Below are 17,390 nucleotides of genomic sequence, written 5' to 3'. Positions count from 1 at the left end.
TATATTTTTTTTTTTGGCTTTTTGTTGAGTGGATTCAGCCATCTTTTACTGGTGACATAATGTAACAGAAATGCTACTGGAGCTGAAACGAGTTGAAAGACAGTTCTAGACTGGCTGAGTTCTACTGACAAAAGAATAAATATTTTTAGGGAAGGAAGGACATGTCTCCCAATTCCTTTTGCAGAATTGAATTCATTTGCTTTGTTTCGACAGGAGACTAAGACCTCTGCTGTTCTCCTAGGTTAAACTTAAGAAAGGAAACAGGCTTGAGAAGCAAAATTTTTCAATGCAAGAAAGTTGGAATATGCTGAATGTGTTGCTCAGCCTCATCATCTGAAAGAAGCTGAGCAAACAAAAGAGCTAATTAATGCCCATACACTGATAGGTTTCCTCAGGTAGAAGCTGACAAATCCGTTTTGTTGTTTTTCTTTTGTTTTGCTTTTTTAGAGAGAAACTTATGATGGCTACAGCTAATGATCTTCTCCAAGTCTTTTAAATTTTTAGTTGCATAATCCAGTCCACCTTGCTAGCGGCATTCAGTAAAATAGCATTGGCTTAATGTGCAGGTCCTCTGTAGTAACAGCATACTCTGAGTGAGAACACAGTATTCTGTTAATTACTTTTAATTAAAATGAACACACACACACACACGTATGTGTACATACAGAAAGACTGTTTTTCTAGTGGCTTGGCTTCCTTTTTCTCACTGAAGGGAAGAAGTTAAACTTTCTCATTAAATGTTTATATAAAAATGAAATAATTCTGAGGTTAACCAGAAATGCAGCTTAATCTTGTATAGAAACATGTGTGTGATTCTTTTTTCAGTTGCACAAATATAGCTGAAACTTGAAGTTGGCAGAGAGCGCTGTTTAAAAATATTTAGTCCCAGCATGTAAAAACTCGTTTTGTTACGGAATTCCTTTGTGAAAGGTGTAGCTATGACATGTCTCTGCCAAAGTGATGGGATCCATATCGACACAGTACGTTTTGGAAACTAGCTGCATTTTGGGCTTGTAGTTACAGAAGTTAAATTGGAATTTACATGTTTTATATATTGCTTGGAAGGATACCACATCTAGTAACATTTTTAAGAGAGTGGAAAGAAGAATAAAGAAAGCTTACAGATGGGTTCAAAGTTTCACCCTGTTAGAACATGTTGGGATGAGTAGAGGTATGTATGATGACACTTACCGTGTACCACTGAAGGCTCTGGTTTATTCTCACTAGCTGTCATCATGTGTTATAGTTATGATACATATGCTTAATTTTGGCTACTTACCTTATCTCTTCCTTATTTTTCTCTGGGTGTGTTTGAACTTCATAGAATATTAAGAGCTACTGATACATGCGATAATATCTGCTGCCCAGGCACAGCCCTGCTCAGTTTTTGGTCCTGTAGGAGCAGTTACATGTAGCATTTTGTGGCCATTGGTTGCTGCCCCATGAGAGCGCAGGACCAGTGGCATGGCTCAGGTCCTCACTGGTGTGCCGGGTGTTATGACCATAGTAAGCAAAAAAGCATGGAGCCTAGCCCTCCTGGCTGAGACCAAGAGGAGGACATGGTCTCTACTGCAGCCCCAGAGTAGCTGTGGCCACCATGGAAAGATCCAAGGGAACTGCTGTCCTGCTCAGACTGGGTGTACTCAGGTAGAATGAAAACTTAATGTCCCTGGTGCAGATCATCAGGTAGGCTCTGTACACATGCACATGTAGTGACAAGTGCATCAATCTGTGAAGTTACGCAAATAAGCACACTATAGATTAAACACTAAGTGAAGACTTGAGCCTGTCTATTCTGAAGTTACCTATAGTGATCATTAAAGGAGCTGGTTTTGTTTGATTACATTTCCTTAACGACCTCTCATAAAAGAAATCAGGAATGGCAGAGATCGTTTGCTCGGTTTGTTGGATCAGAGACACAAGACACACATGACACCTATCCTTTTTATTTAAGAATTACGAAGGTGCTTGCTTCTTCCTCTGTTTTAAAGTAACTGTCCAACATCAACTCATATTGAATGTCTTTTTAATAAACAAGGAAGAAGGAAGTCTATCTTTTTGTAAAAAAATAATATTTGAATACAGTATTTCATTGCAGAGAATTGTTACAATACGAATAGGAGCAGCGTTCATGAATACAGAACCGGAATAGATGTATGCACTTCAGGAAAACATTTAATAATGTTTTAAAACATAGTTGCTTAGAGATCAGAGAAACTTCTGTCTCACTGGGGTGCTTACATGGCCGGTGAGTGCTTTGCACACTTGCTTTTTTCTAGCATTGCTGTAGCAGGTTATGAAAGCTGTGTAAAGTGACAACCAGTTATTAAGTCAGTTCCCTGCAAAGCTCCAGTGATGGGTGCAGCACGAATCTTCGGAGTGAATGGGTACTGTATGAAAAGTATTACACTAATCTACTTCATTGTCTTCCATTTAGAAGATATGATTTTCCATTTTCAGGATGACTGAACACAGAACCCATCTGATTTAAATCTACAGATCACAGATGTGAGTGGAAGGAAGAGGTGTCCATATAGGGGTAATTTTGTTCAAAGATGAGATGAAAATTTATCATGGGGCAATCAATTATTTCCTAGTGTTGGAAGCTTGTTCTCCTAAACAGAACAAGATTTGTAGTGGGCTGTAAGGATTCATCTTTTCAGAGAAGAAAGGCATGTTATCCTGTATTTCCTATTTTATGTATAAACAGGAAAGCTGAAACATGAGAGAAATACAAAATTGAAGACTTTTTGAAATGCAACAAAAGTCTGCCTCTCAACACTTAAAAATCTCTCAATTTAAGCTGTTGTCAAGGGGAATAAAATGGCAACTGTGGCATCTTAATACAACATTTTTATCTCCAAAGTAGCATCTTGTATGCAAATATTATCTACGGCATGCCTCCCTGCCAGTGTCATGATACCCCAACTGCTCTGCCCATAGAAGCAGCATGATGCTGCTATAACAATAACCCACTGGTCAGCTAGCATCTGGATTGCTTTCCCAGTGGTCTGGTGGTTTGTGCCTGGTATGAAAGGCCCAACCTTATGCCTGCACCTGTACTAGAGGCTGTGGCCAGCAGTGGGTTGTGTCTGCACAGAGGGTCACAGAGTGGGTTGTGGTGCCACTCCCCACCACGGAGGGACCCAATGGGGCTGGTGGTCCCCTCATGGGAGCACACTGGGGGTCAGCGCCCGCCCTGCGGCCTAGCAGCCTGCCCTGGTGCCGCGGAGGAGGTTGCAGGTAGCCTCCTGCCGGGCAGCACCCCACGTCGTGCTATTCACAAAACCCCCACCGTTCTGCTTCCAGCCTCCTAATCCTTCTTACATACAATCCCTTACAACTTTAACTGGTGGGGTGGAGGAGTGAGTTAAAAAGGAAGGAAAAAGGAAAATGAAACACAATGTGCAGGCAGTGTCTGCCAGGGACTGTGTGCACAATTGACACCAGCTGCAGCCCAATTAAAGCCGACATTCACAGGTGTTCCCCGCAGACTCTACATGAACAAAACCACCTTCTTGAGACTACCTAAGGCTTTAACACAGAAGCTCGTTTCTTTCTTGCTTTTGCTTTTTTTAAGATTCTTTAAAGCTATTTAGAGCACTTTAAACACAAAGAAGCTGAAAAGGACTTTCATTCACCGGGAAAGGGCTGGTGCTCACTGCCAGGAGTGGGCAGAGCCAGCCCAGTGAAATAGCATGGAAGGATGGGTTGTGCTGAGCATTGTGGGCTGCAGCCAGCACCCAGCATTTTGTACATGCTGGAGGTGGAGCCAGTGTAAACCCATTGCTTTTTGGGACCCACCGTTACTTGGGCAGTGGCTGCAAGCTTGTGTGTGGCTCTGCTGGTTGCAGTTGAGCTGTGTGATTTGGATGGCTCGCTGGGGCTCTCTGTTCCTCCCAAGATAACTTAACACAGTCCCTTTTGGGCCTCAAGTGGGAGTAAATGAGCTGCTTATTTTCTGACCTTGGAAGCACTCACTCAGATGATAAATCACTCCTTATGTTCAACTCTGTTGTTAACCAGAAAAAATGGTAATTTGTTCTTTAAAGGAGGCTTGAAAATTATTTCCGCTAAGATCAGATATCAGACTAATGTCAGTAAATAGATCAGTAATTTGCTCTCACTGCATTGAAAATGAGAAACATGTCTGTTAAATTTTCTATTGTAATGATGCTAATAATCAATATAGGGTATATTCTAGCACTCATAGATTTAGTAATATTCAGCCCTATCTGGCTTGCTATTCATCCCTGCAATAACAACCTTCATCCCTTACTTATTGTTTAATTACCTGCTGCCTGGCCTGTTGCTTTTCAAACAGTGTTGTTTCTGACATTCACTTAATGTCTTCATCACCACTTTAATGGTCAGTGCTGAAAGCTGCTCTCAATTCAGATGAAGCTGAGAATACCTGTTTTGTCCTTCAGTATTCTTAGCTGCAATTTTGCCTCTGGGACAGCATTATTCCCATTCTTTACAGCATTCTGAGATCTGGAAGTCTTTTTTAACTGAAAAAACAGAAATTGTTATCCTTCGGATTTGTATTTGAAAATAGGTAAGAATTGCCTTAAAATTGATAAGTAATGGTGCTTAACAGCATTCATCTACTGGGGCAGGCAGATGCTGTTCAAGCTGATAAGTGCAGTGGAAAGAAAAGAAAGTCAGCCAGGATTCAAACTCACAAGTATGAGGTCTAAATTAGATGTTTTTGCACAGAAAAAGCTGCTGAAGGTGTTACAGGTTGTTTTCTGAAAAAAATCACCTCAGAAGCATTTCAGTGCCATGGTGCAGCTCCAGGCACAGGGCAGAACAGAACCTGAGGGCTCAGCAGGGACTGTCACTGGGGGTTTGTGGAGACCTGGCTGAGGGGGGTATAGTGAAAGTCCATGCAGTCACTGATGATGTGGGGAAGGTGAATAGGGAGCAGATGAATCACTGCTCTAGTAACACAGGAACTAGGAGGCACTTCTTGAAATTACCCACTTGAAGACAAACAAAAGTGCTTTTTCATACAGTGCATGATTAGATTGTGGCGCTTGTCACAGGATGTCATGGAGGCCAAAAGAAGTGATTTAGGAAAGTAATTGGACAGACTGAGGAAAAGTCTACTGCAAGGTTTTAAAACTCATGATCTAGATACAGGGCCTGGTGTGGGAGTGACCCTGAGCCCTGTGGGGCTTGCACACTGTGTTGAAAAGCTACTGATTTTCTCCTGTGTGTCTGTAAGCCCCTTCTGCTTCCTTTCCTCTTTGTCTCACTCAACCTGACATATACTGTGCTTTAATCCAGGCAGAAATGAAGTTTTAAATCCCTTCCGTTTCTTGGTCTGGTATGAGATGTCGCAGTATGATTATGACACGGAATATCTATTAGAGACCTGATATCCTCAGTTAGTAAAGGAACGGAAACAATGCCCTGGGTCTTCTTGGACCATGTGTAAGGGCCCAAATTTTAAACACTGTGCCATATTGCCTACTCTTTATTACTCAATATTATATGGAAGATTTAGTCCACAAATATTCTGAGTGCAGCCAGGAAAAGAGAGGACTATAATTTATGCCTTAAAATCTTTTCCTCTTCCCTTAAAAGCAGTTCAGATATTCCTGAATACCAAATAACAGAATATCTTTTTCTGGTTTTTCCTCATGTCAAGTAATTTTTGGTTATCACAGAACTTATGTTTCAGTCTTTCAGAATGCAATTAAAAGAAAAAAGTCCTTAATTATGGTTGCTGTTACTGCTACTCTTTGTACAGCTCAAAGAAAGCATCTAGGCATCATCAGAAGTACTGGCTTATGGGCAAATTCCTCCCAAATGTCTCCCTGTGCAAATGAAACAGAAAGAGATAGGACTGGCAGTAGAGTGCCTTCTTTTTTGGATCTGCCAGTGTGACAGCCTTTATTTAGCTTCTCCTTCAGTGCAATATATCACCAACTGAACAACTGAACTTCAGTGGTACCCTTCTTCATCATTTTGGTGCTGTAGATAGTCGGTCTCTGTGAGCAGAACTGAAAGGACAAAACCCAGAAGTCTCTTCCTCTTTGTGTTGTGCAAAACTTGCCCTTAGTGCTGCATTTGGTAAGGGAAAACACGCCCTTCCTTAAGGACAAGCACAGCTTTGGAGTCCAGGATGTTTGGGATCTGTTTCTCTATCCAGAGTCTTCTCTCTTCTGAAAGACTGCTGTGTTTAATTTCAAGCAGAGGTGGGGATGTGTGGGGCGTTGATCTCAGTTTTGTGTATTCTGGGTTTTTTGTTTTTTGTTTGTTTTTGTTTTGTTTTTTGTTTTTATCTTCAAATAGCTTTGTGTTTGTGCTGGAAAGTAGGAAATAGTCACACCACCTACTTAGTGAAAAACCTGAATGGAAGGACTGAAGTACCTGCATTACTTTCCGGAAGGATACATTGCTTATCTCCCTAAGAAGCCAGAGCACTAAAGCTCAGCTCTACTTCCACCTTTAACTGTCTCTGAAGTCCTGAAGTGCATTAAAATGCATAACAGCAGTGTTTAGCTTCACTGTTCATTAGAGCAGCAAGGAACTAAAAGTAATATTGTTGAAACTTGACAAAGCCATCTAAATCCATGCATGTTTTCTTGTGAAAGCTTCCTAAACATGCTGCTAAATCCTCTAAAAAGCTACTAAACGGCTTTGGCAACCATTAGCACAGCATAAGCAGGGGAACTCTTTTCAGTAAGTGAACAAACAGAGAAAATATGCTGAATAGCTGGACAAATGTGTTTCAGCTGGCTCTTTCATTTACAGATATAAGGGAGCAGTCATTATCAATCACTGTTTTCCCTGTTGCACTGGAAATCACAATATCTCTTTTCATTCCACAAGCTCTTTTCACCACAGCAATGTGTCTTTAGAATGACACTGGCATCAGTCTGTTTCCGCTGTCTGAAGTCCAGAGAGCTTAAAAACACATTTCAGGGTACGAGACCTTCACCCCCCTCCCCTTCCACATACCCCTCTCCTTCGAGCTTTCCTTGCTGAATTAATTGGTTTTACTTCTTTCCCAGCTTAAAGTTTAAAAGGAAAAGTGCCTGCAGAGCCTGGGAATATCTGCTCTTGTGCTTTGGGGACAGAAAAATGTATTGCTGCTTTCTGGAGTTTTAATTTATCAGGTGTTGCAGAGGGGTTAAGGCAAGGTAATATGATTATCAAGTTAAAGTAATTTGCAGCGTACTCGTGCATGAAACATAATGTTACTGTGGTTTGAATTTGGAGCTCTATCCTGTTGCTGGGAAGTGCTAATCACCCACAACCTCATTTATTTAAATTAAAAAAAAAGTGTCAGAGAAACTCTGTCCTAGTGAGTATCTGGTGTTTGGAATGTGCTGATAACCTCGTGCTTGCTTCCTTCATTTCAAGCAATACATTTTAAAATAATAACATGGTGGGATGCTTTGTGTCGTTGCAGATAACAGCAGTCTGTAGAGAAGCTGCCCTGCTAGCACTTCAAGAGGACATCAATGCCAAATGTATCTTGGGAAGGCACTTTCGGGATGCATTGATGGTTGTGACACCAAGAATTCCCGATTCCTTAATCCAGTTTTATGCAGATTATCAGCAGCAAAGTGGACTGCATGCGCTTTGAAAGGCAAACCAATACATATGCCTGTTCATGGTGTGAATAGCAAATTTCCTTTGTAAAGCTGACAAAAGCCAAAGAATTTTGCATTGTACATGGAATGTCCAACATTAACTCAAATGTGAAATCATCATAATAAATGCCCATGTGGATTTTTTAAGTGTAACAGAAATCATCTCAACTTTGTATTTTATATTTCCAATGGCATAATCTGCATTTCAGAGGCCGTAAGAGTGCTGGTTTAAATCAGCATTTCTGAGTCTACACCCACCTGTCAAAAAGTAACCCCCAAAATCTAAAGTTTTAGAGGATTCTTGGCCTTTAAAAGAACTGCAGTGAGTGTCACTGCTGCCTTCGTTTGTTCGTGCCTCAAACCCAGTTTAATCCCAGGGACCCTCCCAGCACGGCACAGACCTGGGGAGTGGCCTCACTACAAAAATGCTGGAAATTATTCTGAATCTTTTGATTTACGATCTCCAGAGAAGCTGCCAAACAGGCTTGCCGACCATAGCGCTTCCCTGATTGATTACAGCAAAGCATTTATCTTCAATCTTCAGCAGCAGTGTTTCACGCATGCTTTAAAGCGGGCACGTTACAAATTGTACATCACCAGACTTCCAACGCATTTCAGAAAGCAACCTGCATCTGATTCTTGCCTCACCTGAAACCACTTCCAGGCATCACTGAAAGATGATGTTGTTTGCTTCCATCAACATATGTAAATATGAGCGTTGATTGGTAATTTCCAGTCAGTTAGAGGAAAACACAGCTCCAAATGAATAAGAAAACCTTACAAAATGTGCTATAAGTGACCACAAAATGATTTAGGGACAGATAAGATCTTTTCAAATTACTTCTTTGTTATATCTCCTGTTGAAACAGCAGCAGATATTTCTGGGCTCCCTGCTCTTGCACTTGATGTAAGAATTAATTAAGCAAATTGATCTTCAGCATTCTTCCCCACGGTGGAAAGGCAGCTTATCTATTCTGGGATTGAAAAATAAAGGGAATAATGCAACAAAACCAATCTGAACTTTAACAAAACAATTTAAGAAGGTGACAAAAACCAGAATTTCATTGCTTAATTCTGTGCTTCCTTTGTGCTTTGCAGGTAAGTAGAAGAATTTACAAGTCAAAATTTTAGGCAAGTCCTGCTTTTACTTGTTGGAGTAAGCAGGAAAGATCTTTTTCAGGCTTTAGCAAGTGTAAGATTGTCTTTGGCATCTATTTATTGATGGTTTTGAAGACTTTTATTTCCTGCAGCCATTCTAATTCTATTCATGAGAGTGCTATTTATTTAGAAATGTCTGTTTTTTAGTAAGAAATTTGAATACACTTAAGAGAGATTTCTACGTGTAATGATATTATCAGTATGAAAGGTAAGAAGTAATCTCTTGGCCTTATGTTTTTTCTCTATGCAGTTCCACTGTGCCTGCAATTTGTAGCCTTTGAAAAAGAAATCTCATTATGTATTATGATAACAACTTTTTATTAGTTTTAGCTTAACTTCTTGTTGTTATAATTAGCATTTAATTTTACTGTCATTGACAAGGATTAGAGGATTCAGAAAAGCAGATAGTTTACTTAGTTCTGATATGTGTGCAGGGAATTCTTTTTCTTTCCCATACCCACTCTTTGATAGTACAGCAGGCAGAGGGAATGAAAACAAAAAACAAAAAAAACAGGAAAAATTGCCTTGGGGATCCAGGCCACATTTGAAACTCCTTTATCCTTTTCTAAATTGGGATTCTCAACATGGAGCTCAGGATGTGAGAGCCATTTATAGTAACAGTTACATTTAAATGTTTCTTGTCAGAATTCTGGAAAATAACCCCAAATTCCTGCTGGAATACAATTTTGGTCAATGCTTATCAGCATGAGAGTCCTTTTCGTGATCATTTTGAAACCTCCTTGGAAAATCCTTCTGTCCCTGGAGACACTCAGGATCAGGCTGGATAGAGTTCTGAGCACCTGATGTAGCTATAGGTGTCCCTGTTCCTTGCAGGGGCTTTTAAGGGTCCCTTCCAGCTCAAACGATTCTATGGTTCTATGAAATGGGCTACTGCACTGGCTGGGATTGAGGGGATGGGCATCCAGCGAGCACCTCTGCACCCTCAGGCTCCCGTTGGAAGATGCAGACAAGGGCACTACTGGACAGGGCGCTTCAGAAATGCTTCTTTTCCTCTAGCATTGACACGAGCCATTTTCACTTCAGAGCTGAACTTTTCACAGCCTGCTTTCATGCACACATTGTGCCTTGGCACCGAATCAAGCTGCTTGCAGTGTGGGACCATATAAGCCCGAATTCCTCGATGCTTCAGAATAAATCAGAGATAGAGGAGTGCTTTCAACTACTGGGTTAATCACCTTTACTGTTGTTTGGGTGTGTGCGTGAGATATTATTTTAATAAAATGATAGAAGCTTGGCAAACAGAAAAGAATACATTTGAGAGGAACATCTCTCTCCCATTCCCTCTTTACTTCCTGAAGTGGTTTCCATACTTATTTCTTTACATTCTTTAGGAATGCAGTCCTTTTCCTGCCGGCCATTATCTTTTGGAGCTGGTTTTTGGCCCAAGTACTGCTTGAATTGCAGAATTGTTAATGTTAAATCAGCTTTTCAATGTTTCAGGCACATTTTGTTTAAATACAGAGTTTAACTACTTCTTCCAATAACAACGTCTTGAAAAATGGCATAAAATGTCTTTTGACAGTTTTGCCAAAAAATGACCGGGAGAATATTTATGATCAAAACGCAAAAATGCCTTCACTTAACCTGAAAAACATCCAGTTCTGTATTTTCCCTAATGCGTAAAACAGATTCTCACTGCAAGCACAATACACAATTCTTAATCCTGGAAAAGGAATGAAGTTTACTGTGGATAATTTTCTGCAGTGTGAGCGCGAATGGAACGTGAGGCTTGCTGAGTTCATTTTCAAGGATGACTATTTAAAATCAGCAAATTTGTCAGCCCTTACAAATTTTGTGTCTGTAGTGCTAATTTTTCGGGTTTGTGTATTCTGGCTCTGTCCTTTTAGTTGCTTTACTTATTTTCAATGTCAAAGTGTGGTTCTTCTCCTCTAGAAACTGGGCATGTGCCAAACACAACGCTCCTGTTAGATCAGCATCGGTGATCAGTGCTGTGAGTGAGGCTGCACTGGGGATGATGCTCTGTGCAAACCCTGTGCTGATGGGGCATCACAAGGGTAGAGGAAGCTGAAAGGTAGAGCACGGTGCTTTCCTGTGTGCTGTCTGGTTGAACTGGACTTAGATGGGGATACTTGTAAGTTCATTAATAGGAAAATAACTCCTCCTTACTGCAACAGGCAAGGGTGAAGGAGACTGGCTGTAAGGCTTTTGGTTGGCTCTTCTATTTGTGCTTATAGTTGTTGGTTGGTTGAAGTGAATTATAATTATTTTTATCTGTGTGGAACCACAAAATCTTTTGCTTTTGCTGATGCCTTTTTTCCCCTTGACATGAATGCAATGAAAGAAAGGGTAATCTCATGAATGCAGCTCAATAAAGATCTGTTCTTAAGTAGTGGGTTCAAAATGTATGCAGGATTGTAATTGAATTTGGGCATACTTTTGAATGGCAAGTTGACATGTGGAAGAAAAATATTTCAGCTGAAACCTACCCCTAATCTTGGGTTTTGTCTGCTCCTTGTGCAACTTCTGGCTGTTCATTTATTACATTCTTCTGTAGGAAACCAGGCCATGCATTTTCTCCAGTGCTTCGTGTGTTCTGTGTTGAGTATTCTAAATTGTGTCATTCTTGCCTGCAGACTTAAACCCAGCACCTGCAGTGTTCTGACAGCAGAAGGAGATGTGTTTTCCCTGTTAACCCATCCGCCAAAGAGTGCAGTGATGCGGGAAGAGTCCTACTCTGTGCTCACATGGCAGGCCTCCAGCAGGAGCGCAGGTGCTGCAAGGGAAGGCAATGGCAAACAGATGACATTCCTTCCCCTTGAACCAAGGCTCAAACAGTTTTGGGGTCTTTTCAGCAAAATTTGAGGTTAGTGCATTGCATCAAAACCCATAGCATAAAGGCTTGAATTCCTCTCACCATAAGGCTGGAGGAGTGAGGTTGTTCTTGCTTCCCTTTGCAATCATTGGAGAGGGATGAGAGGGCCCAGGTAGTGATTTGGCAGAGCACGCAGGTTCTTGTTCCTCACTGGCAAAAATGCATAGCTGATGGTGATGACTATATTGAAAAAGAGTAGCTGAGAATTTGCCCTATCATCAGTGTTACTGTGCTCTTTGTAGCTGTTGTTTCCGTGGAAATAAATAGGAAGCATTACTTTCGGAGCAACGTATCTCCATCCTGTGTGCATGAATAGGCCTGGAAACGCTGTTATTCTCAGTGCCTGTGCCTGTGTGGCATGGCTGTGTGGTCTCAGCCACAACCCTATGACCTATGATGGCTTTATCTCCTTCACTAACGCAGAAGAGTTCTCACATCCCTGCCTGGGGAAGCAAACTCCTCCACAGAGTGTGGAAAACTCTGATAAACTTCAAGGTGAAGCACTCATCAAGTCTCGCTTTATCCAGGAATGGATTATCTGGGTTGTGGAACAATGAGGTCATGTCTTTTCTCTGCACTGCTGGAGAGAGCCTCAAGTTTCACACAGGGTAGCTGCTCCCGTCCAGCCTTCTCTGCTTAATGCCGTGGAAAGCAACTTCCCTGTCAGCAAGCTTTCCCAATCCTGAGGATGTGAAATGTGTTCATTTGGCCACATGGCGTTATGTGTGAGGCATTTCTGTGACGTTTGGATTGCTGTGTTAGCTGGGAGCTGGCTGTGTTGGGTGCAGAATGGTGAGGCGACCAAAGCATCAGGCTCCTTTCGGGTGAATGTCCCCTTGGCTGCACTACCACAACCCAAACTGGGCACTGCAGCTTTAATGGAAAGCTATTGCCTTGAGAGTGAGGGATCCCTAAAACAGGGCTGCGGGTGTGAAGGCCAAGGAGTGCTTAAGTAGATTAGGACACAAAGATAACTTTTAATGTGCCGAAATGCTTACTCACCACCTAAATGGCGATTATTCCACCAAATCAGCAAGCCCTTCTACCCAACAGATTCTATCTTTCAGATAGTTATGCTCTTTAATAAGCAGTACCATTAAAGAAAAAAAAAGAAAAAAAAAGAAATATAAAAGCATATTAAAAAATTCTACGTAAGCTTCAAGCAAAGCACAAAAATACCAGAGACACCATGAATATTGAGGTTACTGCAGTGCTGGTGGTGGTGTATGCAGGGTGCTGCCACACAAAAATTTCTGCAACAGAAAATCCTCAAAATTTGGTTTACAGAACTCACTGACGTTTTTTGTACAAACATGTAACATAACTCATCCACCTCTTTCTTAGCGCTGTGAAAATCTTAGTTAAGCTGTCTGAAATGTGTAGAAACAACTGGTTACCTTGGTCTGAGCCCACATCCAGGCTTTCATCATCCGTAATTTTGGTAAAAAGCTGCTTTTGTTAATGTAATGCATCATAGTAACCGGTTACACTTTCACTACAAAAGGGTATTTTATTTTCCCGAGGCATGAATAGCAATCGAGGATCAGCTGGTAGTGCCAAGTGCCTTGATAACACAATTGGCTGCATAGAGCTTTGTTAGGCCCCTCCATGCTTGCCGGGGAGACTTAAAAGAAGATGGTGAGAGAGCTGCTCCCCACGTACTTGACTGCTGTGGGTCTGAGCTTTTTGCAGAATCACAGAATTGAACGGATTGGACTTTTGGGTCATTCTGCCTGCTGGGTAAGAAGGTAAGTGCCTGAAGCAGAGCCCAAGAAGCCCTTACTGCCTAGCAGTGGGGGCTAGGGAGGAGAGGAGATGGAGAAAATGTTTGAAGATGACCATGTGAATGACTGCCCTGAAATCATAAACTGACTGATTTTAGTTCGGAGAGAGAGGGGCTGAGGGAGTTGGTGGGAGGCAGAAAGGGGGAATAGCAAGCATAATCAGAGCAAGGGCTGATCTATGTCATCTTGGTGCTGATTTTGGTGTGTTTGTGACCTGAAACGGAGCTGTAGTCACTCTGCCCTGTGTTAGGAAGCATCTCTGTTAAATGCTCAATGGGATCTGGCTTTGATCTCAGTAACCTCATCACTGCTGGATTAGCAGATGTGCTTCTGGAACCCGATTCTTTCAAATACTTAAGTTGAGATTATGATTCATGTTTTCTTTCTTTCAAAGTAAAATCAAATTCAAGATTAAGCTGGACATGAGCCAGCAGTGTGCGCTTGCAGCCTGGAAGGTCAACTGTGTTCTGGGCTGCATTAAAGAAGAGGTGGCCAGCAGAGAGAGGGAGGTGATTGTCCTTCTCTACTCGGCTCTTGTGAGGTCCCATCTGCAGTACTGCATCCAGGCTGGGGCCCTCAGTACAGGAAGGATGTGGAGCTCTTGGATTGGGTCCAGAGGAGGGCCACTAAGATGATTAGAGGGCTGGAGCACCTCTCCTATGAGGAAAAGTTGAGGGAACTGGGATTGTTTAGCTTGGAAAAGGGAAAGCTCCAGGGAGACTTCATTGTGGCCTTCCAATACTTGAAGGGAGCACATAAACATGAGGGGGAACGGCTGTTTATGAGGGTGGAGAGTGATAGGACAAAGGGGAATGGTTTTAAACTGGGACAGGGGAGGTTTAGGTTAGATATTAGGAGGAGGAAGTTTTTCACACAGAGGGTGCTGACACACTGGAACAGGTTGCCCAAGGAGGTTGTGGATGCCCCATCCCTGGGGGCATTTAAGGCCAGGCTGGATGTGGCTCTGGGCAGCCTGGTCTGGTGGTGGCAGCCCTGCACATAGCAGGGGGGTTGAAACCAGATGATTATTGTGGTCCTTTTCAACCCAGACCATTCTATGATTCTACAATTAAGCTCTCCTAGGCCAAACCCACTGGCTTCTGCATTGGTCTCAAAGCCTCTGGATAGCGCAGAGAGGTGGCCTTCATGGAATTCTGTCCCAGAGGTGAGAGCCAGACCCCCTATGTCATCTTCCGATGTTATCTTTTTATTGGAGTAAATAAAGCATATAATAAAACCCCTTCTCAGCCAACCTGTACAGTGCTATTGTTTACTTCTATGCATTGCTTGTACCTGTTATGGCTAGAATGGAATGAAATCATAGTATTTTTACAGATTTCTTATCCTCTTGGAAATATTTCATTATAATAACATTGGCAGCAGCCAGCACTGCTGCAAAAAAACTTTTTTTTTCTTCTATATAAATGAATAATTGAAATGTCTTCTGGATCTTTCAGAAATTTAGTAGCAAGTAGGGGAGAAAGGAGGGAAATTCTGCCTGTTTTCCTCAATGAGAACAGAAGGAAAATGTTGGTGAGTAAAAATATAAGAAAATCTGGGGAGGAAATAAAATTAATAGAAAGCATGTGTGGAAAACTTCCTCCTACTAAGTCTGCTCATTGTTTATTTCTAAACTCTACATGAAAAACAATGAGATGGAGAAGGAAAGCCCACAGAACATCATTAAGCTCAAAGAAGTTTTATTTTCCTATAAGTATTTGTAACCATCAAAAGGATCCAGTACCTCCAGCAGGATGTTTTTTTCCTATCTGCTGTTTTTCATGGAAGTTTCCTTGGTTGTCCCCTGAGATCTTGTGATAGGAGATGGTTGTTTTGTGGAAATGAACATGCTAAGCAGATGTGAGGTTAGAACTGTGGGCCCTGTGAAACAAGGGAGTGCAACTGACTTCTCAACTGTGGGACACTTACTTGGAGTAAGGTCCCAGAACAGCACCTGTAGGGGCTGAAGTAGAGCACTGGGAGGAGTAGCATCCTTGCACTGCTCTGCTCTCTGCTGCACAGAGCCTAATGGCTTCAGGAGAAACTGAGACAATGCCCTGGGCCATTCCTGTGGCCATTCCTGCTGGCAAGGTCTGCCATACTGGCCAAACAAGCTGTAGGCAGTTTGCACTTAAGCATCCAACCTGGCGTAGCCATAGTGACTATTTTAAATTAATCTGGGGTTATGTATTCTGAATTCAGGAAGATACTGGTGTGGTGTGATGACAAAATCAACGTTGTGAGTGAGCATCAGCTGGAAAAGAGGGGTGTTTGTAACTCTTAAGCTTTTTTTTTTTTTTTCTAAAAGTCCTTATGTTTTACCCTAAGCCTGAAATTAAAAAAGCCCTAGTGCTATAAAAAGAAACCTCCATAGATTATTTTAAAAAAGAAAGTTCCATGTTACTGCGTGGTATCTAAAAATGTGTGACTCTCAAGAATGTCCAAGAAAAGCAACAGGGTTTTGCCTGGTGATTCCTTTGGAACGACGTACAGCCAGCTTTGCTCTGGGTATGCTTTCAGGACTGTTTATTTGGTGTCTTGGAGATGGCTTTGCACAAAGATGTGCTCTACACCTTGAAATCATTTCTATCAGGATTGGACTCTTTAGCCTGATGTTTTGGGAATAGCCAGTACCTTCTAATGTTAATAGTGTGCTGTAATTTTAAGCTGAATTTATCCTATTATGTTATCTTGGGGACCATAGGAGACACAACAGCTGAGATGAAGCAAAGCTGTGCAGACCAGGATTATCAGGGTTTTGAATTCTGTTTGGAAGTGAGATAAGAACCTGTGGAGCTTGGAAGTCAGAACAAATTATGTGCAAAATGACTTTTCATCTGGCACAGCTTGCCATGCACTGGAGCAATTTCAGTCATTTTTGCTTCCCATAGTGGTCTCTGGATGCATATCTCTGATTAAAAAATAGAGAATAGAAGTCAAGTTCTGTACTAGCTCTGTGCGCCTGCTTTTACATCGACTACAAAAAAGATTTTCTCCCACCTCCCATGACTTTCACAGTAGTATATATGGAAAGAAAATAATAGTTGTCACGACTTGCTAAGACCCTCCAGTTGTAACACATTTGTCCTGTGTTATGTAATGGCTGCAAACAAGATGTGTATAATAACCTCAGGTTTTTAATCTCTACAAAACACAGTTAACTATTTGAAAGGGTGGTTGAAAGGTTAAGCTAGAAAGAAGAAACTAGTAGTATAATAACTGTATTAAAAACAACAACAACAACAACATAGATTTAACATGTTATATAATCTCTGTTAAACTTGCTCTGGGAAATTCTCCAGCAGCTAGTGTCAATCTCAATTTTGTACAAGTCTGTACATAACCGTTGTAAGAATTTGTGTGAAGTTGGGTGGGGAAACAGTAAAAGAAAAAGTTAGAACAGAATTTAATCTGGCTAAAGTCTTGCTGTGATATTTAGCACTGAAAGTAGTAATGGAGGCTCTGTCCTTGGCACATCTTTTGGTAAAACAAGCCCTCTTTGCAAGTGATTTCTAGTGCCTTATCGCAGGCAGTGAACTTCCCAGTGCAATCTCATTTCACTTTTGACATTAATTGGCAATTTGAAAGGCTTCTGGGTATATTAATCTCCTAAGTAGTCATTGCTCTTGAAAACTGTGTTCAAAAAAAACTGTATTCACACTTCTCTCAGCTGGACTCAGCAATGCCATGGGAACAGCCCAATGTGTTTATGAGTCTGTCAGTCACATATATGGTACCTATCAATTTGTGTTTGCTCTGTTGCTTACGGATGCAGCGATTAATTTGATGACTGCTAATAATGCAGTACACAAACCTACCACAGAGATATTTCTCCTCTAGGTGCTCAGTGATTGCCTCTTTTGTACCTAGAAGCTGTTCACTTATCTCCCCTCTTGGAGCACAGTTGTATGAAGTATGTTGGAAAGGTGCTGACTATAGAAGAATTATTCATGCTTCCTTTGTGAAATGTGGAACGAGAGCTTA

The 17,390-nt window shown here is 41.5% G+C and overlaps 1 protein-coding gene across 1 annotated transcript in view; it reads left to right on the top strand.

Moving 5' to 3' along the window:
• Nucleotides 1-7,769, top strand: part of SPATA5 (spermatogenesis associated 5) — a gene marked incomplete at its 5' end in the record, with an annotated part of 182,713 nt that extends 174,944 nt beyond the window's left edge. Inside the window, one exon of the mRNA XM_010710091.2 lies at nt 7,427-7,769. Within this exon, the coding sequence (XP_010708393.2) occupies nt 7,427-7,603 (177 nt within the window). The remainder of the gene's footprint in view (nt 1-7,426) is intronic.
• Nucleotides 7,770-17,390: the final 9,621 nt, after the last annotated feature.

Source organism: Meleagris gallopavo, chromosome 4 (genome assembly GCF_000146605.3).
Source record: "Meleagris gallopavo isolate NT-WF06-2002-E0010 breed Aviagen turkey brand Nicholas breeding stock chromosome 4, Turkey_5.1, whole genome shotgun sequence".
NCBI lineage: Eukaryota > Metazoa > Chordata > Aves > Galliformes > Phasianidae > Meleagris > Meleagris gallopavo.
Note: the sequence above shows the minus strand (reverse complement) of the source record. Positions and strands in the feature narration are given on the sequence as shown.